We start from the raw sequence: 24,493 nt of genomic DNA on the forward strand, positions 1-24,493 counted from the left end.
CAACAAAAGAAAATTACCTTATGCTGTCACCTGTTACAGGAAACTAATGAACAACACAAACAAATGAGCAAAATTGAACCAGAGGGCATAAGCCTACAATCTCATTACCTGAGTGATTATCTGTATGCATAGGCCTCACTTAATCCTGTCTGCATTGCTGCCTCCTGAGACTCAATGGTTTGGCTGAACTAAGTGGCTGGGTTGGTGAAGAACGGGGTGGTCTGTGGGCTTCACTTTAAAACTGGTTTCTCTTTTCTATCCTAATGGCTTGGACAGAAAAAGCCCAGAGGCCTGAGATGGGGGAAACCTAAAATATTTCCCTCAGTCCAAAATAAGTATAATGGGCAAAAGGGTTTTGGACAGGTGAGATGTACCTGGCACACCTTCCTCCAAAGAAGCCCTTCTTTTCCCTAATGTGGGACATTGAAAAATTAATACCTGTCTTTTGTCATCTAGTGGTTACGGATTAAATGATGTCCTTTAACCCTGTTGCCCCCAGAATACAACAAGGATGCCAGCCTGTCAAACCAAGCATGCCGTTGTCCAGAGACAGCCAACCAACCTGGAGTCTGCACGATCCTTCCCCTTGTGGGAAGGCCACCCTCCCCTCCACATCCCCACTCTTATTAGGGATTTCTTGACCCACGGGTAGGTAGGACGACGACCATGTCCAGCTTGAAGCAGCTAGAGGAGCTCGAGACCTTCATCCATTGTCCTTTATAAGATTGTAAAGGGTCTTAAGTCTGAGAGGGAGGAATTGTTATTTTTTATTGTTAAAATATTTAACTAATTAATTAATTAATTTTAAAAAAAGAAGAAGAAGAATATATGAAAGGGTGAGGCGGGAGAGCTTGTATGTACGACCCATGGGCATGGACTTGGAGAGGGGATTGTTGGGGAAGGGGGGTGCTGGGCGGAGGGGAGCAAAGGGGAAAAAAAATTGGAACTATTGTAACAATATAATCAATAAAATATACTTAAAAAAAAAAAAAAAAAAAAAAGTTCTGGGAGTGAGCAGCCAGGAGAGGAGCGGTGGGTGGGGAGGGGGCTGGGACGTCCCTCTGGGGCCTGCTGCCAATTAAGGGGTCTGTTATTAGTGCTGAGGTGGACTCTCTAGAAGGTTCCGGCTGGCTGTGCACAGAGAGGGACCTGAGAGTGAGCAGAGGCAGAACCGCGAGGGAGGGAGGGTGCCTGTGTGACCCTGTGGGGAAGGAGAGCGTCAGAGATGGAGAGTCAAGTCAGACGGGACAGAGGAGGGGAGGCGCAGGACCCAGACAGAGGCTGCGCTGCTGGTGTGGCCGTCCTCAGAGACGAGCCGACACCAGGGCTGGAGAGAAAGGACAGGACACTCCCTGCACCTCACTCCAGAGGGTGCTGGGTTGACGTCCACAGGGAACTCAGGCAAGCGGTCAGCCAGCCATCCTGGAGGTGAGGACAGTGCTTGGGCCCAGGAAGCACCCTCCATGGGACTTAGGGTCTGTACATCATGACATCACCAAGCACTGTTTCCCTCAAATGGAGTCAGAGAGTATTTGAAGCCCCTCAGCCAAGGCCCTTCCTTTTTGGGGGCCACCATGGCCCAGCCCAGGCTTGGTGATGTGCCTGTCCAGCACGGTCCTCCTCTGTATTTCCCAAGAGGGGGACCTGCCTTAACACTTAAATTCCTGAGGAGAGCACCCAGTGAGCCCTGCCATTTCCAAAGTTTCCCCCAACCTCGGGACTAGTGGTCTCTGTGACATGTGGACTTGGCCAGGCCATCGTGCCCAGCAGTTGTGCAAGCAAACACATCTAGGCGTTGCTGAGAAGGTATTTCTTAGAAGAGATTAACATTAAATCGGAAGACTTGGAGTAAAGCAGATTGCCCTCTGTAGTGAGGGTAGGCCTCACACAACCAGGCACAGGCCTTCAGAGAAACGACTGAGGTCTCAGAGCAGGAAGTAATTCTCCCTCTGGAGCAGCTCTGGACTCCAGCTGCAACATCAGCTCTCCGCTGTGTCTGCGGCCTGCTTCCCAGGCCCCACAGTCACGTGTGCCAATGCTCAAAACAAATTTCTCCGTACACACACACGCACGCACGCATGCAAACACACATGCACGCACACATACATCCTACTGGCTGTTCTCTAAGAATCCTAACACAAGCTCCATTGTCACCCCACATGGCTTCACCCTCTTAGTGTCTTCACCCAGAAGGAAGCACCTGCCCTGTGCCTGGAACCAGCTCGCCCAAAGCTGAACCTGGATGGGCTTCATGCCTGTGAGGCAGATGACTTATTAAACAGAACCTTTTTCATCCCTAGCAAAGCCCCAAGTCCCTGATGTGCAAAGTCCAGGGCCTGAACAAGTGGCCCCTTTGTCCCTCACTGGTGGAGGTGTCCAGGAGGAACTTGGGGGTCTCCTAGGTGAGCAGGATCCCCTGCAGAGGAAGCTGCAGGGAGACTAATCCCACAGGAAATCTGGGCAGAGTGTGGGAGGGCCTGGCAGCCCTGCCCACTGATGCTGTCACCCTGGATGCATCTCAAGGCCAGCTCTCGAAGTGACCCAGCCCACATGCCACAACAACCTCCTTAAGCTCTTCCCCATGGCCCCACAGATATGTACTCAGGCCTCAAAGAGGGACTCACAATGACTTTATTTGCGAATAGGCAGGACAAAGTAACTGGCATCAACCAGGTCACAGAGGAGGACACTGGGTAGAATGCAGGGCCTAGAGGAAACTCGAAGCTGGTCTGGGCAGTGAGGGCTAAGCCCAGTCTGACAGGGGGGTGGATTAGGGGCAGGAGGAGACCCAGAGGGGGCTCAGGGTCCAAAGATTTCAGAAGTCAGAGCTGGCCCTGGGAGCTGCAGAACTTCTGGGATGAGTTGGGGACCTAGCAGGCCGGGCGGGAGCACACGGGGCGGCAGATCAGGGACACACACGAGGCCGGGCGGCAGCAGCTGGGCCGGCAGGAGGAGGGGGCACAGCAGGAGGAGACGGGCACGCAGCAGGCAGGTCTGCACACGGGGCCGCAGATGACGGACATGCAGGAGGAGGGCCTGCAGCAGGGTGAGGGGCAGAGGGTGGGCTGGCAGCATGAGGGGGCTGAGCAGGGGGTGACCCCAGAGCAGATGGGTGTGCAGCAGACAGGCTTGCAGCAGACAGGTGTGCAGCAGACAGGCTTGCAGCAGACAGGTGTGCAGCAGACGGGCTTGCAGCAGACGGGCACGCAGCAGGCCTGCTGGCAGGGGGACGAGGTGCAGCAGGAGGGCTGGCAGCACGAGGGTGTGCAGCAGCTGGTGCAGGCTGATTGGCAGGGGCTGGGCCCACAGATCGCCTGGCAGCAGGGGCTGGACACACAGCTCACTGGGGTGCAGACGAGGGTCTGGCAGGGTGTTGGGTCACAGCAGCTGGGGACACAGCAGGTGGGCTGGCAGCAGCTGGGGACACAGCAGGTGGGCTGGCAGCAGCTGGGGACACAGCAGGTGGGCTGGCAGCAGCTGGGGACACAGCAGGTGGGCTGGCAGCAGCTAGGGGCACAGCAGGTGGGCTGGCAGCAGCTGGGGACACAGCAGGTGGGCTGGCAGCAGCTGGGGGCGCAGCAGGAGGGCTCACAGCAGCTCTCTGGACAATCGTCCACCTGACAGGAGGAGCCAGTGCAAGAGTCACCAGAACCAGGCAGGCCGACACGGCTGCCATAGTGCAGGTCACTGGAGCAGACGGACAGGGTAGAGGCAGCCATGGTGGGCGGTGGGTTTTGAGTAGGGTGTGAATATGTGTGTGTGTGAGTGCGTGTGTGTGTGTGCAATGCCTGGACTGGCATCTTTTATACCCTCCCGGGTGTGTGTGTGTTGCCCCGGCAGCAGGCTTGGTGAAGCCTTCCCTTCCTTGTTGGTGTTGAATGTTGTGCTATGATTCAGCATCGCAGGTTCACTGTGAGTGCCATTGCCTATGAGGCTCCTGAGTAGACCTGGGGCCATCCTTGTCCCCAGAGGAAAGGCAGCAGACCTGCTGGTGGTGCTTCTGCAGGAACAATAGCAATCAGGCTCTTCTGAAAGTGACAGCGCTCTTCTCCATCCCATGGGGGTTTGCTCTTATAAAAATAACTTCTCCCATGGAGGGAGGAGGATGGGACGACCCCAGAATCTTTGAAAAAAGGGAAAGGCGGTCAGCTGTGGATGGTGGGATGATGCTCCGCTGGCCTGGCCACAGGGGTATGCACTTTGTGGGCTCATGAAGCCAATTGTAGTGGGAGTTGAGGGGCGTGTGTCTACTGGGAGTGAGCGCTGGGGCAGGCAGGTGTGAAAAAAATTTTTCCTCGGGGGACGGAGGTTGGCTCACAGAGAGCAACAGGGTGCAGACCCAGCCTAGCACAGTAGGAATGACCATGATGGGCAAATGCCTTGGATTATTGCACCTTGAACTTTCAAAGAATCCTCCCCAATAGAGTACTCAATGCTCACACCTTCCTCCTCTCCTCACAGCTCAGGTGATATCACCTGCTCAGGGTCCTCAGGGACTCCTGAAGCCCCTGTGTGAAAATCAGAGCAAGGTCTCCTCCCTCAAGAAGCCCCCTGCACAGGCAAAAGGTCATCAGGATGTGGTGACGTGTGAGCCATCCCTCTGTTGCCAGCTCCTAGACATTGTCATAGTGAATGTACAGTGTCAGGGCCTGGCTGTCCACAGACTCTGGCCCACAGACACTTGCACAGCCTGTAGCAGTCCACACCTCAGTTCTACCCCTGTGACCTGCTGAGCAATGTCTGTTCATGGCCCCTCACGTTCTCATCCTATGGTCACTGTACTCTGCCAAGTCTTGGAAGGGACAAGGGCTGGGGCTTCGGGTATGCTCTGGGCTGCAGAACTCTATAATGTTAGCCCAGGGATCCCTAGAGGGTTTGTTGGGGAACCAGTGAGCTTTAGGGTTTGAAGCTTCACTGACCTCGGACGGGTATGACTAGGGCCTCTGCTAAAGGACTGCATGGCAGTCAGGCCACAATAGAGAAATATTATTATCTCAGAGAAATAATGGCTGTGAAAGCATCATGTGTATTGATTTTTTTGATTGGAAATCAATTTTAGCAAGTAGCTGAATTTGCAAATACAAAACACCTAAATAATGAAGATTGACAATACAGCAATAGTAATTTACATGTGAATAAATCCAATCATAAGGCAGAGATTGTTAGACTGGAAAAAAACAAGATTCAACCATATGTTTCTGCAGGAGGCACATTTTAGTCAAATACACAAATAGGTTTAAAGTTAAAGGATAGAAAGGGATATATTATGCAAACAATTATTGCAAGAAAGCTGGAGTGGTTACACTAATAGCATGTAAAATAGACTTTAAAATAAAAATTGTTACTAGAGGTAAAAAAAAAAGACACTTTCTTAATGATAAAAAGACCAGTCCATAAAGAACATACAGCAAGTATAAACATATGTAAATAATAACAAAGCACCAAAATACATGAAGCTAAAACTGATAGAAACAAAAAGAAAAATAAGTAATTCAAGCATATTAGTTGAAGACTTCAATATCCCATTTCAATAATGGCTGTAACAACTAGACCAAAGATCCACAAGGAAACAGAGGACTTGAACAACATTAGAAGCCAACAGGACCTAACAGGCATCTACCGCACACCCCATCCAACAAAAGCAGGATACAAATTCCTCAGAAATGCACACAGAACATTCTTAGAACAGAAATATGTTAGGACATACAACAAACCTCAGTAAGTTAAAAATAATAGAAATAACACAATGTATGTCCCCCGAATACAATGGAATAAAATTAGAAATTAATAACAAGAAAAAAATTGGGAAGCTCATAAATATGTAAAAAACAAACAACACATTCCTAAATAACCAAAGTGTCAAAGAAGAAATCCAAAAGGAAATTATAAAATACTTTGAGATGAATGAAAATGAAGACCAAAAGAGCAGAACATACGTAATGTGGCTAAAGCACTCCTTAGGCATTTATAGCTCTAACTACCTATAGGTCTCAGATCAATAACTGAACCTTTCACTTTAAGACAAGGAAAAGGAAGGTCAAGGTAGCCTAAAGCAAGCAGAGGAAAGAAAATAATAAAGATTATATCAGAAAGAAATGAAATAGAGAACAGAAAAACAATAGAGAGAGATCAATAAAACCAAAATCTGGTTCTTTGAAAAAAAAGCAACAAAATTGGCAACCTTTTAGGTACCTTGATCATGAAAGAAAGAGATAAGACTCAAATTACTAGAATCAGAAATGAAAGAGGGGACATTGCTAACAATTCATGGAAATAAAAAGAATTATAGAGAAATACTATGAATAACAACATACCGATAACTTATAAAATTAGATGAAATGAACAAGTACTCAGGAGCATAAGAACTGTGAAACTCATATTCTAAGAACTGCAAAATATCATTTGTATGTTAAAGAAGTTCTAAATCAGTGAGAAACATCCATGTTCATGGATCAAAAGGCTTATTATTGTTAACTAGGCCCTATTGTTAACTAGGGTCCCTGGATTATTCTTTGGGTGTTCTAGAGGGAACAGGCTATGAGGCAGAAGCCTGTCATTCTTCCAAAGTTGTGTAGTTTTTGTATTTTATGCTGTTTTAGTTTGTAACTAGCCCTATAGAAATAAGGTGATTAAAACAGGGGGAAGTGATAGCAGGGCCCAGGTGTTAGAGTTTAGCCTTAATTGATAGGCTTAAGTAATTGAAGCTGTGACTGGATAGACTTTCTTTATCACCAAACCTTTGCTTCTGGAATTTTGCCTAGAGGGTGGCGGCAGGCAGCAGGACCCCAAATTGCTTTTCGGTAGCATAACTACTATTGAATCAAGATTAAAGCATTTCCATCTCCCTAAAAATTACCCTGTGTCTTGTTGTATCATCCTTTCTCTAGCCCCATAGCCCAAGGCAACCAGTGATCTACTTTCTGTCTCTATAATTTTGCATTTTCTAGAACTTCATGTAGACTTTTATGCTTTGCTTCTTTCACTTAGCGTAATGCTTTTTGAGATTCATTTGTGTTGTTTTGTGTATCAGTATTTTGATCTTTTTTATTGCTGTGGATGTCTGTGACGCGATATTCTAGCGTCCGCATCGTTTAGAGCTGCGAGTCAGAACATGGCGCGTTCCTAGAAGCCGCTTTCGGCATCAGTGGGCGGTGGCGCGTGGACTTGCAAGCGTGGGGCGCGGGACCAACCGACGCCACTGTGTTAAAGCCAGCTGAGGAGCAATTGAAACAGTGGGAAACACAGCCAGGTTTTTATTCAGTGTTGCTGGTAAGTTGCTTAAAAATAGTTATTATTTTTAATAAAATGAGACACTATTCTATTGTTTTAAAAACCTACTTGTGTTGGTGGTTTACTTAGTGAAACTGATCCAAATGTTTGGCTGCCATTGCACTGCCATTTACTAATTCGAGGCATGGCACTTGGAGGACATTTAAGAGATGTTTATTGTTGGGTGAGTATACCCAAGCAGGGTATTGGTAGTATCTGCTTAGAAGGTTACACTGCCAGTTTTCTATTTTAGCCTGTAAATGCTGCCCTCAAGACTGTAAAGGAGGAAAGAGGAAGGACATCTCTAAAATCAGAGAAGGAAAACTCTGACCCCAAAAAACCTCCGCTGCCTTGTGGCATACCTCTTCAGGGGAAAGGCTAAGGGAGTAAACCCCGACAGAAAATCCGGAGCCGGAGTCCCTAAGGCGGTTTGACATTGTAGTCAACACCGGCAACTCCTGCGGCGCACCTGAAGCCAAGCTGTATTGACTTTGTCTTTCCCTTGGACCCTTCAGCTGCGAAGAGAGGGGGGGTCTGCTGCATGGGCAACAGCAGACCCTCCATATCACCCTGCCCAGGCTCTGTAGCTTCAGTTTCACTTGAGAGGACACTCCAGCGTCATCGCAAGATGTCGACTCAACACGGGAGGAGACAGATACCGGTTATAAGCTCATCCGATTGGCGAAGGAAACGAGCGCCAGGGGTCTCCTCTGACGGTGGGAGAGGTCATCGCACCTCACTGGACAGCTACCGTCTCGCCATGGCTCGCCTGCCCCACTGGGTGCGTGGGGATCAGAGAGGCGCCTCTCGAAAAGTGGGCCACAAAACACCCGCACCAGTTAATTCCAAGCAAACAACAAGAAAGAAGCCTCCGGCTCTTCGCCTCGCTAGCTGGAACATCAGGACCATGTGCCCCGGACTTACTGCAGACCTTCCGTGGATCAAGGGTGCCAGGAAAACCGCTGTCATCGATAGGGAACTGGCACGACTAAACATCGACATTGCGGCTCTACAGGAGACCCGGTTGGCCGACAACGGAACTATCAGAGAAACCAACTACACCTTCTACTGGCAAGGGAAGTCTCCGGACCAACCAAGACAGCACGGTGTTGGGTTCGCTGTGAAGAACACGCTTGTTAACTCCATAGAGCCACCCACAGGAGGCACAGAGAGATTACTTACCCTCCGATTGTCAACAACTTTCGGCCCAGTCAGCATTCTTAGCGCGTATGCCCCAACCCTCTGCGCCACCACCGAAGAGAAAGAACAGTTCTACCATGCACTGGACGAAGCGTTATCCAAGATTCCCAGAAGTAACGCTCTCTATCTCCTTGGAGACTTCAACGCAAGAGTAGGAGCCGACCACATGGCCTGGCCCACCTGCCTCGGAAACTTTGGGAGAGGAAAGATCAATGAGAATGGTCAGCGACTGCTTGAGCTTTTGTGTCACCACGGCCTGTGCGTGACAAACACATTCTTCAAGTGCAAAGAGATCCACCAGGTGTCATGGAGGCACCCCCGCTCCCGTCATTGGCACCAGCTTGACCTCGTCATCACCAGAAGAACGGATATTGGCAGCACCCTCCTCACCCGCAGCTACCACAGTGCAGACTGCGACACGGACCATGCCCTCGTGGTAAGCAAGGTGCGCATAATGCCGAAGAGGTTGCACCACTCCAAGATGAAGGGTCGCCCACGCATCAACACCAGTTGTGCCAGCAACCCAGTTAAGACCCAGCAATTCATCAACAAGATGGAAGATGCACTCGGCGAGGGAGTGGCGGCAGATGACATTATCGAATCCAATTGGCCACGTCTCCGCGATGCCATATACAACTCCGCCATTATTGCTTACGGGAAGAAAGAGCGGAAGAACGCTGACTGGTACGAGGCTCACTGGGAAGAAATGGAACCCGTGATCGAGGCTAAGAGGAGGGCCCTGCTGGCTTACAAGGTCACGCCCACTCCCAGTACACTTCAAGCTCTACGGGCTGCCAGGAACAAAGTCCAGAAGACCGCCCGCCACTGTGCCAACACCTATTGGCTAAACCTGTGCAGAAGCATTCAGGAAGCCGCCGATATAGGCAATGCACGAGGAATGTATGAGGGTATCAAGAAGGCAACAGGCCCAATCCCCTCCAAGATCGCCCCCCTTAAGTCCAAGACAGGTGAGGTCATCACTGACCAGGAACAGCAAATGCGGCGGTGGACCGAGCACTACCTCGAGCTGTACGCAACGAGGAACACCGTAACAGACACTGCTCTTAACGCCATCCCAGACCTACCAGTCATGGAGGAGCTAGACACCCCACCTACTGCGGCAGAGCTCGGCAAAGCCATCGACCGCCTCGCTTGCGGGAAAGCACCAGGAAGCGACGGAATCCCTCCAGAAATCCTAAAGAGCGGGAAACCAGTCCTGCTACAGCCGCTCCACCATCTACTCTGTCTCTGCTGGAAGGAGGGTTACATCCCCCAGGATATGAGAGACGCCAACATTATCACCATGTACAAGAACAAAGGAGACCGCAGCGACTGCAACAACTACCGGGGCATCTCTCTCCTCAGCGTCGTCGGCAAAGTATTCGCCCGGGTCGCTCTTGCCCGCCTGCAGACCCTTGCTTCCCGCGTCTACCCAGAGTCCCAGTGTGGCTTCAGAGCTGGCCGCTCAACAGTGGACATGATCTTCTCCCTACGCCAGCTGCAGGAGAAGTGTCACGAGCAGCATAAACCACTCTACCTCGCCTTTATTGACCTCACGAAGGCGTTTGATCTGGTCAGTCGAAGCGGACTCTTCAGCTTGCTACGGAAGATTGGCTGTCCACCACATCTGCTTGCTGTGGTCATGTCCTTTCACGACAACATGCACAGCACGGTGTCCTACAACGGCGCAACCTCTGAGGCCTTCCCAGTCAGCAGCGGAGTAAAGCAGGGCTGCGTCCTCGCGCCTACGCTGTTCGGAATCTTCTTCTCCATGCTCCTCCAATACGCCTTTAAGGACTGCAGTGAGAGTGTCTTCATTCACACCAGATCCGATGGCAAGCTCTACAACCTGGCCCGTCTACGAGCCAAGACCAAAGTCAAAGAGGTGCTCATCCGTGAGATGCTCTTCGCCGACGACGCAGCTTTGACATCACACTCCGAAGAGGGACTCCAACAGCTAGTCACTTGCCTTTCCCATGCATGCAAGGAGTTCGGACTAGCCATCAGCCTGACGAAGACGAATGTTATGGCTCAAGGCACGGGGACTCCCCCATGCATCACCATCGACGGATACACCCTGGAGGTTGTCAACGACTTCACTTACCTCGGGTCCACCATCTCGAGCTCTCTGTCAGTCGACTTGGAGGTCAACCGGAGAATCGCCAGGGCAGCCACAGTTATGGCCAGACTGAACCGGCGAGCGTGGAACAATTCCAGCCTCACTGAGAAAACCAGACTGCGCATCTACCAAGCCTGCGTACTCAGCACTCTCCTCTATGGCAGCGAGACGTGGACCACCTACGCAAGGCACGAAAGGAAACTCAACAGCTTCCACATGAGGTGCCTGCGACGCGTCCTGCATGTCGCCTGGCAGGATAAGGTCCCCAACACCGAGGTGCTGAAGCGAGCCAATATGTGCAGTTTGCATGCAGTTCTTAGCGAGAGACGCCTCAGGTGGCTCGGCCATGTCAAAAGAATGGATGCAGGCCGTATCCCCAAAGACCTCCTCTACGGCGAGCTAGCAGAAGGCAAGAGGATGACAGGGCGCCCAAAACTGCGGTTCAAAGACATCTGCAAAAAGGACATGACACAATGCTCCATCAATCTCAACACATGGGAAGTACAAGCAGACGACCGCCTAGCCTGGAGGCTCGCGGTCAGGCAAGGTACGTCACGCGCGGAGGCTGCGCGCAACGAGGAGGCGGTCCAGAAAAGATCGAGGCGGAAGCAGCGTCAGCAGCAGCAACAACAGCCATCTGCCTTCACCTGTAACATGTGTGGCAGGGATTGTCACTCCCGAATCGGACTGCACAGTCATTCTCGGCGGTGCAGATAGACTCTCAAGAAGCTACGCCATCGTCTCTCGAGACGGATGGCTGCCGACGACGAGGCAATACTCCCCAGTGTACCTACATATTTATGCAATCCCTCTCAGAATCAGAGCTGATTTCCTAGTAAAAGCTGACAAGTTGATTTTTAAATTCATATGGAATAACAAGGAGTGCAGAATAGCCAAATTTGGAAGACTTACACTTCCCAATATCAAAATTTAATACAAAGCTATCGTAATCAAAACAGTGTGGTACTGGCATAAGGATAGAAATAGAACTGAGAGTCCAAAAATAAACCCATACATTATGGTCAATTGATTTCAACAATGTGCTAAGACCATTCAATGGGGAAAGAATAGTGTCTTCAACAAATGGGGCAAAAGAAGAAATTGGACCCTTACCTTATAATATACCATATACAAAAAGTAAACTGGTCAAAGACCTAAATTAAGAGCAAAAGTTATAAAACTCTTAAAAGAAAATATTGAGGTAAATTTTCATGACCTCAGATTTGGCACTAGATTCTAAGCTATGACACTAAAAATATAAGCAAAAAAGGAAAAATAAGATAAATCTGACATCATCAAAATTAAAAGGTTTTGTACTTCTAAGGGCACTGTCAAGAAAGTGAAAAGAAAACCTATAGAACAGGAGAAAATATGTGCAAGTCATATATGTGATAAGTGACTTTATCTAGATTATATAAAGAATTCATATAACTCAATAATAAAAAAGGAAAGTAATTCAATTAAAAACTAGGTAAAACTTGAAAAGACATTTCTCAAAAAAATAAACAAATACATAAAAACTTATTCATCGGGGACATGCAAATCAAAGCCTCAGTGCTATACCATTTCAAGCCCATGAGGATGGCTAAAATTAAAGTCAGTTAATAGCAAGTGTTGCTGAGGAGAAACCACATCACACAACCACTGCTGGTGGAAATATAAGATGGTGCAGCAACCTTGGAAAACAGTCTGGCAGGTCTTCAAAAGTTAATCATAGAAATTCTGGCCAAGATAGAGGCCTAGATAGACACACTGTGTCTCCCTCCACAACTAAGAAGGAATACAACTATCTCAAAACTAGAGATAGCCAGAAGTTCCAGAAAATCTAGCTGCATGGAAGTCCAACAAACAAAGATATAAAGAAGAAATACTCATCCAGACAGGTAGGAGGGGCGGAGCCGGGACAGAGAGGATATGGTGTGGTGGCAGTAGCAGTGGCGGCAGCTGGCAGGCTAGTGTAAAGTGCAGTCACATGCTTTAAAAAGTAGGGAGGGACACCTGGGGAGCGTTCCCAGCTCCTCACCAAACCTCGAAGCTAACTGTCCTAGCACCAGGGAAAATCAAGCCTCATTGCTTCTGACTGTGAAAACCAGTGGGGGTTGGGGTGGAGGCAGAAACTGCAGGCTCTCAGCAGAGCCCCCATGGTCCTAGAATATTCACAGACCCACCCACTCTGGGAATGATGGCCAGGGCAACAGCTAGAGAGGCACCAGTCCCATATGAAAGTGGGAGAAGTGCCTGGAAAAGGGGTGAGTGTTGAACCAGAGGCATTGTCCCCTCTTAGACCCCTTCCCCACATACAGCGCCACAACATGGTAAAATGGGTCACCTTGTACTGATAAATACCTAAAGCTCCGCCCCTTACAATGTAACAGGTGTGACAGCTCTATCTAAGACTCAGAGGCAAACAAACACAGGAGTCTGTCAAGATGAGGAGACAGAGAAGTATGGCCCAAAAGAGGGAACAGATCAAGGTTCTAGTGGGAGAACTAAGAGACGAGGAGATAGCCAACTTAACAGATGTAGAGTTCAAAACACTGGTGATAAAATACTCACAGGCTTGACAGATACGCTTAAGTACGGCAAACGCATAAGGGAAGAAGTGAAGGCTGTGCTAAATGAAACAAAGGAAAATCCACATAAAACCAATGTTGAAGGGATGGTTACTGGGGTTCAAATCAATGATATGGAACATAAGGAAGAAAAAAACCAGTCAACCAGTACATGAATTGAAAAAAATGAGGGAGGCTTAGGAACCTCTGGGAAAACTTTAAACGTGCCAACATCTGAATCATAGGGAAACCAGAAGAGGAAGAGCAAGAAATTGAAAGCTATGTGAAAAAATAATGAAGGAAAACTTTCCTAATTTGATGAAGGAAATAGACATATAAGTTCAGGAAGCACAGAGAGTCCCAAACAAGCTAGACCCAAAAAGGACCACACCAAGACACATCATCATTGAAATGCCAAAGGTTCAAGATAAAGAAAGAATCTTAAGAGCAGCAAAAGAAAAGCAGAGAGTTACCTACAAAGGGGTGCCTATAAGACTATCAGCTGATCTCTCAAAAGAAACTTTGCAGGCAAGAAGGGACTGGCAAGTAGTATTCAACAGGATGAAAAGCAAGGACCCACAGCCAAGATTACTCTATCCAGCAAAGCTATCATTTAGAATGGAAGGGCAGATGAAGTGCTTCCCAGACAAGGTAAAGCTAAAGGAGTTCATCATCACCAAGCCATTGTTATATGAAATGTTAAAGGGACTTATTTAAGAAAAAGATCAACACTATGAACATTAAAATGACAACAAAGTCACACCTATCAACAACTGAAGCTAAAAAATAAAAACAAAATCTAACTAAGCAAACCAGAACAGAAACAGAATCATAGGTATGATGATCATTTGGAGGGTTATCAGCTGGGAAGAGGGAGGGGGAGAAATAGGAAAATGGTGCAGGGATTAAGAAGCATAATTGGTTGGTACAAAATAGACAGGGGGAAGTTAAGAATAATATAGGAAAGGGTGAAACCAAAGAACTTACTGCATGACCCATGGACATGGACTAAGATGGGGGTGGGATTACTGGAGGGGAAGGGGCATATTGGGCAGAGGGGAGCAAAGGGAAAAGAAATTGGGACAACTGTAACAACATAATCAATAAAATATACTTAAAAAAAAGTTAATCATAGAGTCACCATGACCCAGCAATACTACTCCTAGGTATGTACCCCCCACAAAATGAAAATATTTGTCCACACACAAAAAGAAGTGTACATGAATGTTCATAGCAGCTTCATTCACAACAGTCAACAGGTAGAAAGAACCCAAATATCCTTCAAGCAATGAATGGATAAACAAACTGGAGTGTATCTGTACAGCTGAATATGATTTGGCCATAAAAAAGAATGACATAGTGACATGTGCTCCATACAACATGGATGAACCTTGAATACAGAAGAAGCCATCCATATATTATGTGATTCCATTGATATGAAACGTCTAGACTAGGCAAAGCTATAGGTGCAGAAAGGAAATTAGTAGTTATTGATCCGTGCTGGGGGCAGGGGAGAGCTGACGTGTGCAGGGCTTCTTTGGGGGTTTCTAAATTGACCGTGGAGAGGGTTGCTCATGTCAATTGACTGTACTCAACACCGCTGAATTACGATTTTAAATCGGTGAGTTGTGTGGTATGTTTAGCGTATCTCAATAAGGCTGTTAAAAAGGACGGGGCATGACAGGAAATGGTCTGGGGGATCCACGTGTTGGAGTCGTTCGCAGAATGGAGTCCTTGCTTCCAAGTATTGGAGTCACATTGAAGACAGTCACTGACAAGACAAAGACTTTAACCTGGGAACTGGAATTCATATAAAAAATAAAATAAAATGAAAATTATAGGACTGAAAAATCACAATGGCTGGGATCAAAAACTCGGCAGTTGGGTTTGATGGAGCGAAAGGAGAGAGGATTAGTGAGCAGAAGTTCCTTGAGAAAGAGCAGACAGAATCACAGTCCACAGACAAAACGCAGAAGGAGGATCACAGGTCTGGAAGACCAAGGACTCAGACTCATAAACAGAAAGGATCACACACCTAGGAAGTGCATTGTCTTGGAAGCCACAGGGAACAGCAGTAGATCCCATCCGTCCCCTACCCCCAGGGGCTCCCAGCCCAGCAAGGAGGAGACAACGTAAGCTAAGTCTGGGGTGATGAGACTGCAGCGCCCAGGTAATCAGGCCCGCAAAGGCTAAATGTTGTTATTTTACTGTTTACCTTTTCTGTTGAAGAATGTCATAGTAAAAACTCTAAGCAGTATCCTTAGTCTTTGACAGGTCAGCACACCAGAAAAATTATAATAGTAAGAATTGCCAGTACAAAGCCCAAGCAAATGCCCACACAGGCTCTGCCTGCACACTAACAGTGACAGGGACATCACTCCCCACCGAGTGCAGGACTCTTGCCCCTAAAAGTCTAGAAGGCCTTGATCGGTGCCTCTCTATAACCTGAGTCCACTGTGCCTTTTGCACGCTTCAGCACTGAGGATACCAGGTCGTTCTAACACAAAACGAGAAGTATCACTGACCTTAGGGGGAAGGTTGGGAGCCTTCAAGGTTACAATGATGGAAAATTCTTCAGGGAAGAAGTCACATCTGACGAAAATCCTCGATGCAGGGAAGCTCATGGTGTGAAGGGCAGCAGCCGACAGCTGGAGTCCCAGCGCTCCTTGAACCCGCGTGACGCTGATTCCGCTCTCAGCACCATTTGGAGGGACCGCCTCTGCCAGGATGTCCAGGGGGCGCAGATCTGTGTCAAGAAAATCACAAGGGGGTTATGCCAGGACATTCATGGGCACCCCGTGTGGCAGACCAGGTCCCAGCATGGTACAGAATCCTCGCAAAGCCCAAGGGCTGGAGTCACAGTTATCCCAGGTTTGCCACCCACCTGGGCCTGCCTGTGACCTCTCCTACCCACCCCCATTCCCTGGTGCTCTGCTGGCTGTGTTGGGGGACAAAGAGGAACAAGTCCCTACCGGCTCCGGCCCCAGGGAGTGCAAGGTCCCTGCACAAAACGGGCTCACACACATAAAGCATCTGGGCACTGGGAGATCAAGCATGGCATCCCCAGTGCACTCAGCAGTGTCACCATCACCAACCAGACACGCGGACACGACAGTGGTCACTGCAGCTGATACTGACAGAGCAGGGAGCCACAGCCGTGCCAGGCACTGTCCCAGGCAGTTTAGGGACATTGGCTGGTCCTGTCCTCCTGGGTGCTCCTTTCCTCTCTGTACCGGGGCAGACACCATTCCTTGCTGGCAATGACGGACACCATTTGCCAATTTCCAGGTGCTCCCTGCAGGATGTTTGAGTTCATCTCGCCCATGCCTAGCCCCGGCTAGTGTCACTGGGGATGCAATTGTGTCCCTGCCCCCACAAAACCCTCCTAAGTCCTCTCCTCGGTAAATGTGGGCAAGGACACAGGTGACAAGTCAGAGAGGCGAGCTCTGTCCCCCTGCACTGGGGATGAGGCACACAGCCACCTGCTGCAGTCCTGCTGGACCAGACTTCCTGACAGACATGTGTCCTTGCAAATCACATCAGCCCACAGGATGATCCAGAAATCCCAGTGACATCTTCCCTTAGGGGTGGAACCAGTGCTCTTTCTTGAAGCAACAAGGGCTGTGGCCCAAGTGGACTGTGGGGAGTCTTAGGTTCACTTCCAGGCTAGGAAGGGACCACAGGAGCATAAGGGCCTTCACACCAGGAAGCACAGAGTCAGGCAGCAGCCCAATGAGGACAGTGGCTGGCAATTGATGCTGGAGAGCGAGGGGCTTTGAGGCCTGAGGGTCTATGCTATAAGCCAGAAAAACTCCCTCACCCCCCCCCCCCAGCTGTCTCCATTAAGTCAAAGGAATTTAGGAAGGAAAATGGCCCCATTTCTCTGGTATCAGGAAAGCTACCAGAGTTCTAAGGAGAGATGCGGAATCAGTGGCCAACATGGGCTGGCCTGTCAGAGTGGGGGGAACAGAAGGAAAGGTCAGATATTAGAGGGGCCAACGCTGCACTGGAGGCACAAGGAGGGCACGCTGGAGGCTGGCGGAACATGGGGACGTGATGAAATGATCCATATCCAGAATGTATGGAACTGCTGCTGATAGACAAATGTCACCCCCAATAGGCAGCTGGGCATGATGGAGCTCAGGAGGCTCATGGAGAGGGGCCCACAGGCAGCAAACATGCAGACACCGCACAGCTGGTCAGCCTCGCTCAGAGCGAGGAATATGGGTTCTTAACATGAGATTGTACTCTCTCAGCCCCTGGTGGTGAACAGGGTACAAAGTGTGGAGCCATGAAGCCTCGGGCACAGCAATGCGCACTGATGTCCTTCAGGAGAGTGTGACCATCTGGGCAGAGGGACTGTGCAGAGGCTTCACCTGGGACAGCATTGATTGGCACTCAGAGTGGCAACAAGGGTGGGGACATGCCCAAGATAAGGAGGTCGATTGGCTGGCGGGTTGGCGATGAGCGGCCCAGCCCTCATGCAGAGTTGGACGCTACCCCATCCAGAGCTGGGCGGGAAAAAGCATGTGCAGAGGGTGGGGGACAGTGGGACACGCAGCACCGGGCAGCGTCTGGGGACGCGCAGGACATGCAGGCCTGAGCACTGTCCGGGAGGACACACATCTGATGACCTCTGGGGCGGGTGTTGTCGGGGAGAGGGCGAAAGCCTGCTCTGTGGTAGGAGAACACACGTTATTGCTATAATTTATGCTGTCGAAGACACAACAGTGGGGTGTGAGGAGGCTGCAATGGTTTGTGAGCTGTGAAAGAAGCCGCTCAGAGAGCCGCAGGGAAGCGATCAGATGCAGAAGCACTAACGTGCTCTAACGTGCCTGAATGTCAAGGGCAGGAGTCGCCCTGGAGGTGGCCAAGTGTGCTTGGGTAATGAAGGAATCCCAGATTGACTCCAGTGGGGGAATCTGGCATCTCTGGGGGAGGAGGCTGTGGGAAGAATCTGTGGAAGGAGTCTGTGCTTCATGAGCCTGACCTTGACCCAAAGCTCAGACTAGGCAGGGCATGAAGGTTTGATTCCACATCTGTGGGGGACAGACAGGCATGTGGGAAGCAGACAGGCTTGGTCTAAAAGACTCTGACCGCTGTGTGGAGCCGCCCCCGGCTGGGCCCTTAGCCGGCAGGTTGTCTCCCAGGCCTGCTCTGAATCCCACCCCCCGGGGGATTTTAAAGATAGAATAGAAATACAAAGTGGCTTTTAAGGAAGAGAGAACCTGCTCTGTTTTTCTCTGTAAAGCCTCAAATCCTTGTCAGTAAAATGTGAAGAACAGAACAATTAAGTAAGAGGAAATGTTTTTGACCTTGTGTAACATACCTGGATGTTTCAACCCTGTATTGATCTGCATTTCCCTTTCACTCCCTACCATTTGGGGAAGGGCTGCACATTTTCCTTAAGTACTTCCGCGTGTGGCAAGTGGATAAAAACCCTGGCTAATAAAGAAACAGGGGCGATTTTCCACTAGAGAAAACCCCCTTTCTTCCTTCCTCAGATGGAGAGTTTCTGAGTAGTTTCTTCATCCAATCCAAGGGACCCAGAGTCTCTCTCACACATCCTGTGAAGTTCTGCCTGGTTAGGGACCCTGGAGAGCTTGGGGCTCTGAATAAACACTGTGCACCCTAAATTCACCCCCACAAAATAACTTTGGGAGACACTAGTTACGCAGGCCCTTCCTGGGGGTGGGTTTGCCCCTCTCGGTTTTAGCTGTGGCCCCACTGGGGTCCAGCCCCTCATTCAGGAAACATGGGTCTTCCACCAGGCGGGCTGCCAGGCTTCCAGAACCTGCCGTGGCCTGACTGAGCCCCGGGCACAAGCAGTTAGGGCCCATTAACAGCAAGGGGGACCCCAAATTCAGCTAATCCCAGGATGAGCCTCTCCCTGCATTGCTTAGTTAAAACAGCCTCTTCCTGGCCCCATCCCACCCCAATTCATGCTCACATGCAGCTGCTCTGATAGATACTCAGTCAACACACACTCAGGTTGTCTCTGTTTCGTCCACATACATGTGGGAAGGTTTTCAAGGACAACTGAGCTCTATTCCTTCCTGGGAAAGCTCCCTCTGGGTGCAGGAACCAGTGAGGGACTGTGCTCAGAGCTGTCTCAGGAGAGTCAGACACGTTCAGATGATGAAGTTCTGCAAAAATTAATTTTAATCAGCTTATACGTTCATTAGTGCTTCTTGTGTCTGTACTGAGAGCCTGAATGTACAAGGAGACAATGGCCAGGCCATACACACAGGGCAAGACAACAGATCCACGGCCTCTGCAGCCATCGGCCCAGAGCATCCAGGTTGTGAATGACCAGTGACCACCAATTCCGCTGATTTTTGTTCCTACTACAATTCAAGATCAACCAGAAAAGCCAGATGTACTCCCCTGACCAATCAGTTACACAGGAGCCCTATTTCTGGTGCTTCCCCTGGCCTTTCCATGCCTTAGCCTCCCTCAGGCGTGGAGAACATCCCTTTCCACTATAAACACACACACCCCCACCTGTCTGAACCTCCACCAAACCCAAGTGGTGGTGATCGACCTGCTACTGCCAGCTCCGGAGAAGCAGCCTTGGTTTGTTTTCACTTGGGCTATCTTAAAACAGCAATTTCATAAATAAATAGTCTTTGCCCTCAGGTGCTTACAATTTAGTAGAGGATGTGGTGGCCACAGATACACTGACTTAAAGCTAACTACATAAGGTCCTAAACCTCAAGGTCTTATGACCCACAACTCACTGAATCTGAGCCTCAGTTTCCTTACCTTTAAAATGAGTGGGCAGTTAGCGTAATCTAGGTTATAAGTCCTTGCTTTTCATCACTTTAAATATTCCTTGCCAATCCCTTCTAGCCTGCAAATTTCTTTTGAGAAATCAGCTGACAGTCTTATGAAGACTCCCCTGTAGGTAACTCTCTGCTTTTCTCTTGCTGCTTTTAAGCTTCTCTGTCTTGAACCTTTGGCATTTTAATTATGATGTGTCTTGGTGTGGTCCTCTTTGCAGCCATCTTGTTTGGGACTCTCTGTGCTTCCTGGACTTATATGTCTATTTCCTTCACCAAATTAAGGAAGTTTTCTTTTATTATTTTTTTCAGATAGGTTACCAGTGAAGCTATCATTTAGAATGGAAGGGCAGATAGTATTTCCCAGACAAGGTAAAGCTAAAGGAGTCATCATCACCAAACCATTATTATCTGAAATGTTAAAGGAACTTATTTAAGAAAAAGAAAATCAAAACTATGAACATTAAAATGGCAATAAATACATCAACCACTGAATCTAAAAAACAAACTCAGTAAACAAACAGAACAGAAAGAATCATAAATATGGAGAACATTGGGATGGTGGCCAGTGGGAAGGGGGGCCTGAGGGAATGGGAGAAAAGGTGAAGGGATTCAGAAATACAAACTGGTAGGTACAGAATAGACAGGTAGATGTTAAGAGCAAGGATAGGAAATGGAGAAGCCAAAGAACTTATACACATGACCCATGAACGTGAACAAAGGAGGGAGGACCGCAGGAGGGAGTGGGGGATGCTGGGTGGAGGAGGGCAAAGGGGGACATATTGGGACAACTGTAATAATATCAATAAAAAATTAATTAATTAATTTAAAAAAAATAGGTGTGTGGTGGCTCCCCGCTCATCAGGAGGTGGAGAAAGAACTGCTGGGTGTCAGAGGAGCTGAGCAGTTGAACAGAAAGACCAGAAGGAACAGTGGAGACTAATCACGGCGGTTTATAAGCAGGAGGCTAAACCAGAGGAGGCACTGACCCTCACCCCATTCCCACCATCACCCCCACAGAAGGACAAGGTGAAGGACATGTTAGGGAGCCCAGGACAAAAGCTTCCTACAGGAAGGAGGAGGAGGGAGGGCTAGGAGTGGTAGGTGCTGGGCACCAAGTCGGAGTCAGTAAAGTACCTTCAAAGCCCCCAGAAGGAGGCCTCCAAATACAGATACCAGGCTAGGAAGGCAGATGTGGCTGGCAGGGAAGGCCGTGCCCTGGCCGTGCCCCATGCCTGGTGTGTGGCAGGAGGGTGAAGCCTTTGTGATCACTGACAGCTGGGCCCGACAGATCAGGAGCTAGGCTCCCCATACCCCAGATTTGTTCCCTGGGAAGGCTTTCTGTACCAGTGCCCATGATGACTAAAGTTTTCAGGAGGGACCAGCTGCCTTCTCTGGGAAGGGGTCCCCTCCTGGGGACAGGACAGGAGAAAAAGCTAAATGGACAATAAAATATTCTTTACTCTGTGGATATTGTTGATTCAAATTGTGTGCCTAGAGACCAGTTTCTTTCCAAGAATTCAGGTTAGAGTACTAGAAGCGTTGCCCTATGGGACAGTCAGACTGACTACATGGCCAGAATAATAAAATAGTCCAGTTTGGGCCCAAGAAGAGGCAGGTGGAGCAATGATGAGAAGAGACCAGAAAGCTCAGAGGGACCCACAGGTAAGCCGTCCAGGCGCCACACACATCGCGGGAGGAGGGATGCATCAGTGGGTGGTGATGGGAACGCTGGGCTCTGTGGGGAGGAAAGTCCAGCTGAATTCCTCCCTGAACAGGAAACAGCACTGTAACTCCAAGAGGTGTGAAAGGTGAAACTCCCAAGTCAGAGCGAGAAGCTGGGGCTGTCTTTGTGACTTCGGGTTATGGAGTCCAAATAAACTCAATTAACACCAACAGTCAGGAGGAGTCGGCACATTTGCTCACAGCAAAACAAGAATCTGCTCAGGAAGGACACTATAGGCAGCCCTGATGGCCATGGGACAGACGGGAAAGGTGTTTGTCATGCATGCCTGGACCTGACAAGAGTACAAAAGGAATGATGAACCCAAGAACCCAGAGGGAAAACATAAGAGCCATCAATCCTCAGAAAAGAAAAAAAGCAAGCAATTTACAAAAGAAGGAACCCAAAAGGCTCACACACATAGGATGGAACGCTCAAGTCATGTGAGTCAGAGAAATGCAAATGACAACCGTAAGGAGACATTATTTTTCTCCTATTCTCCTGGTTAAAAAAGGAAAGAGGAAAAACACATAAAGATGGAAAACAAACTGGAGAATGAGTGCTAACCCGCTTTCCTTAACTTGTTTTAAAGGGAGCCCAGCGTGTGGGATAAGGCTGGCCCCGGGTTCTGGGCGGGGCCACGGGGCTCCCCGGGGCTGCCGCGCGGGTATGTCCACAGCCTGGAAAGCCAAAGGCAGTGCGGCGGTCAGGCCGCTGAAGCTGCAGGGAGGCCCCAAAACAGCAACGCCACCCGGGATAACCCAGGAAACGCGGCGCCAAGCTCCCCGGACCAGCGTGAGTGAGTCCTTTACGCACATCAATAATTTTAAATCCCAAGCACCTGCTCCTTCAGTCATGCCCCAAAGTCTGCCTCGGCGCCTTGTGGTCAAAGGCTCCCAGAATGCATGACTTGGTCCACAGGGTCAGGGGCAGCCAGGACCGCGGCATTTGCACCCAGCTTTCCTGGGCCCCGCTGTGTCCCGCAGCCTCTCACTGACCTCCCAGAGGCTCGGTCTCCTCAGCGGCTGCAGAAGATGGTGTCCCTCTTTCCTTTAAGGTTGTGGGAGGGATTGGAAATCTTATCTGGCAAGCAGAAGCTGCTCCCTAAACATGGATTGCCTCCCGGAGACTAGATTAGAAAGGGATTACCCATCCCTAACGATGTGGTCAACGCTGTGCCGGCCCGCTCTTGAGGAAATTTTCAACTTCCCACCCGAGTTGCGGAAGGACCTGTGTTTGCCTGCAGGGAGACAGGCTGCCAGGCTGGCTTGGCAGGGCTCTTGAGCAAGAGCCATGCGGCTGGTACACAGCTGATGTTAACTTTACGTTACATAAATAGGTGACAGGGCACGGGGTGCCTGGATCAGCGATGCAGGGAAGTCCACACACAGAACACGGGGAATGAGTCCATCTGCTGGCCCACACTTCCCAACTCAGAACCTGAACCCTCCTTTCTGCCCTGGTCAAATGTTGTCCGTGAGGTACAGTGACCACCTGACCTCAGGGGCACACAGACGTTCAGGAGACAAAAGACAGAGTGATAGCATGCAGACTGCAAGGCAGGGGGTTGATGGGAGCTCTTCCAGGACAGGATGCTCCATGGCCCTCTGGGTCCCACCCACAGAACATGTCTCCATTGATCCAAAAGGCCTCCTCCTGGATCCAGCTCTGCCAGGAGCGGAGAGGTTGGGAGAGGCAAAGATGAAGGGGCAGTCCCTGCCCTGGGACCTTTGCAATAAAAACATTGCTCTCTCCTGCAAGGCATGATCACCCTGCCATCCAGCCAGCTTTCTGTGTTTCCTTATCTGCCGTCCTCCTGGCAAGTAGGAACGTGAGCAGAGGATGAATCCCGATGCCAGGACCTCAGGCTGTGGGGCGTAGAAGTCCACACGCTCAGCAGCTAGGGCTTTACCTATATTCAGTCCCGTTGCTTGTGAGCTCCCAACTTATCAACTCTATTACCCTTAAAACATGGTATGAATCCAGGAATTGTGGAATCAGAGCCAGAAGGAGCCCAGAGATCGGCTCATTCAGAGCCCCAGGTTACAGACCAGGACTGTCTGCACAAAAGGCCTTGGGGACATGCTAAAGGAGAGGGCAGATTATAGTAGTAAGAGCTTCTGTCAGAAAAAGAAGATATCAAATCAACCCTCTGAGCTTCGACTGAAGAACTGTGGAAAAGAAGAGCAAATGAAAACCCAGAGGGAGCAGAGGAAAGACAAGGGCAGAAATCAGGGTCAGGGTCACTGAAAACAGTGAACTGTGCATCTAGACCCTGCTGCCAGGCGACCTGAGCAAACTGATCAATAAACGCTCCCTGAACTGAGCACTGCACTCATATCAAAGTGTTTTTATTGCCATTTCTCAGCTTGACTGCATATCTATCTTTCCCCTTTGTATAGGACACTCTGCCATCCAGCAGGATCCTGTGTGGTTTCCTGTGGCTCCCGGGTTTCCCAGGGACAGGTTTCACAGTCCTTTGGCCATTTGGGGCCATCTTGGATTTATCCTTTACCCTCCTGTATTATTACTCACTGAACAGTTCTCTTTCTTGATTTGACTTTGCACCTTCCCCACAGACATACCATGGGTCTGTGTAAACAGGGCACCACTGAACCTTGGCTGGAATGGGAACTGGTGATGTTACTCATGGAGCCCAGAGCCCCCCAAAAGTTAGTTTGAGATCTCTCACGTCTCTACAAGACCCACTGTTAGGATCTCCAGGATCCGTTTCTCCTTGGAGAGTGTTGGCTGCATAGCACAGTCCTTGGGGAAGCAGGTAGGTCTCAGGTATATCCTCGGTTTAGTGGGAGCACTTCCCAGAGTGGAATCAGGCATAGTCCTCTTC

General features: G+C 49.5%; 2 protein-coding genes across 7 annotated transcripts in view; both read right to left on the bottom strand.

The window, feature by feature from the left end:
* Positions 1-24,493, bottom strand: part of TSPEAR (thrombospondin type laminin G domain and EAR repeats) — a 129,868-nt gene that overhangs the window by 38,970 nt on the left and 66,405 nt on the right. The window contains exon 2 of the mRNA XM_090267763.1: positions 15,666-15,886. Within this exon, the coding sequence (XP_090123889.1) occupies positions 15,666-15,886 (221 nt within the window). The remainder of the gene's footprint in view (positions 1-15,665; positions 15,887-24,493) is intronic.
* Positions 2,871-3,719, bottom strand: LOC150020636 (uncharacterized). Of its 6 annotated transcripts, XM_090290612.1 has the most exons (3): positions 3,546-3,719; positions 3,156-3,467; positions 2,871-3,065 (listed from the first exon to the last, which is right to left on the bottom strand). In XM_090290612.1, the coding sequence occupies exons 1-3, from the start codon at positions 3,717-3,719 to the stop codon at positions 2,871-2,873; spliced, it is 681 nt and encodes a 226-aa protein (XP_090146738.1). The 6 variants fall into 6 exon arrangements, with proteins under 6 accessions (XP_090146738.1, XP_090147434.1, XP_090145527.1 ...); XM_090291308.1 differs by having other exon boundaries at positions 2,871-3,229; positions 3,509-3,719; XM_090289401.1 differs by having other exon boundaries at positions 2,871-3,362; positions 3,456-3,719.

Source organism: Furipterus horrens, unplaced genomic scaffold (assembly GCF_987537825.1).
Source record: "Furipterus horrens unplaced genomic scaffold, mFurHor1.1.pri manual_scaffold_1, whole genome shotgun sequence".
NCBI classification, from domain to species: domain Eukaryota; kingdom Metazoa; phylum Chordata; class Mammalia; order Chiroptera; family Furipteridae; genus Furipterus; species Furipterus horrens.

Bases quoted from the DNA above. Each gene is read 5' to 3' on its own strand.
- LOC150020636 (XM_090288048.1), bottom strand. From the start codon at position 3,719: ATGGCTGCCTCTACCCTGTCCGTCTGCTCCAGTGACCTGCACTATGGC. The intron at 3,066-3,098 runs GTCACCCCCTGC...TCATGCTGCCAG, and splicing joins GCACACCCATCTGCTCTGGG to CCCACCCTCTGCCCCTCACC.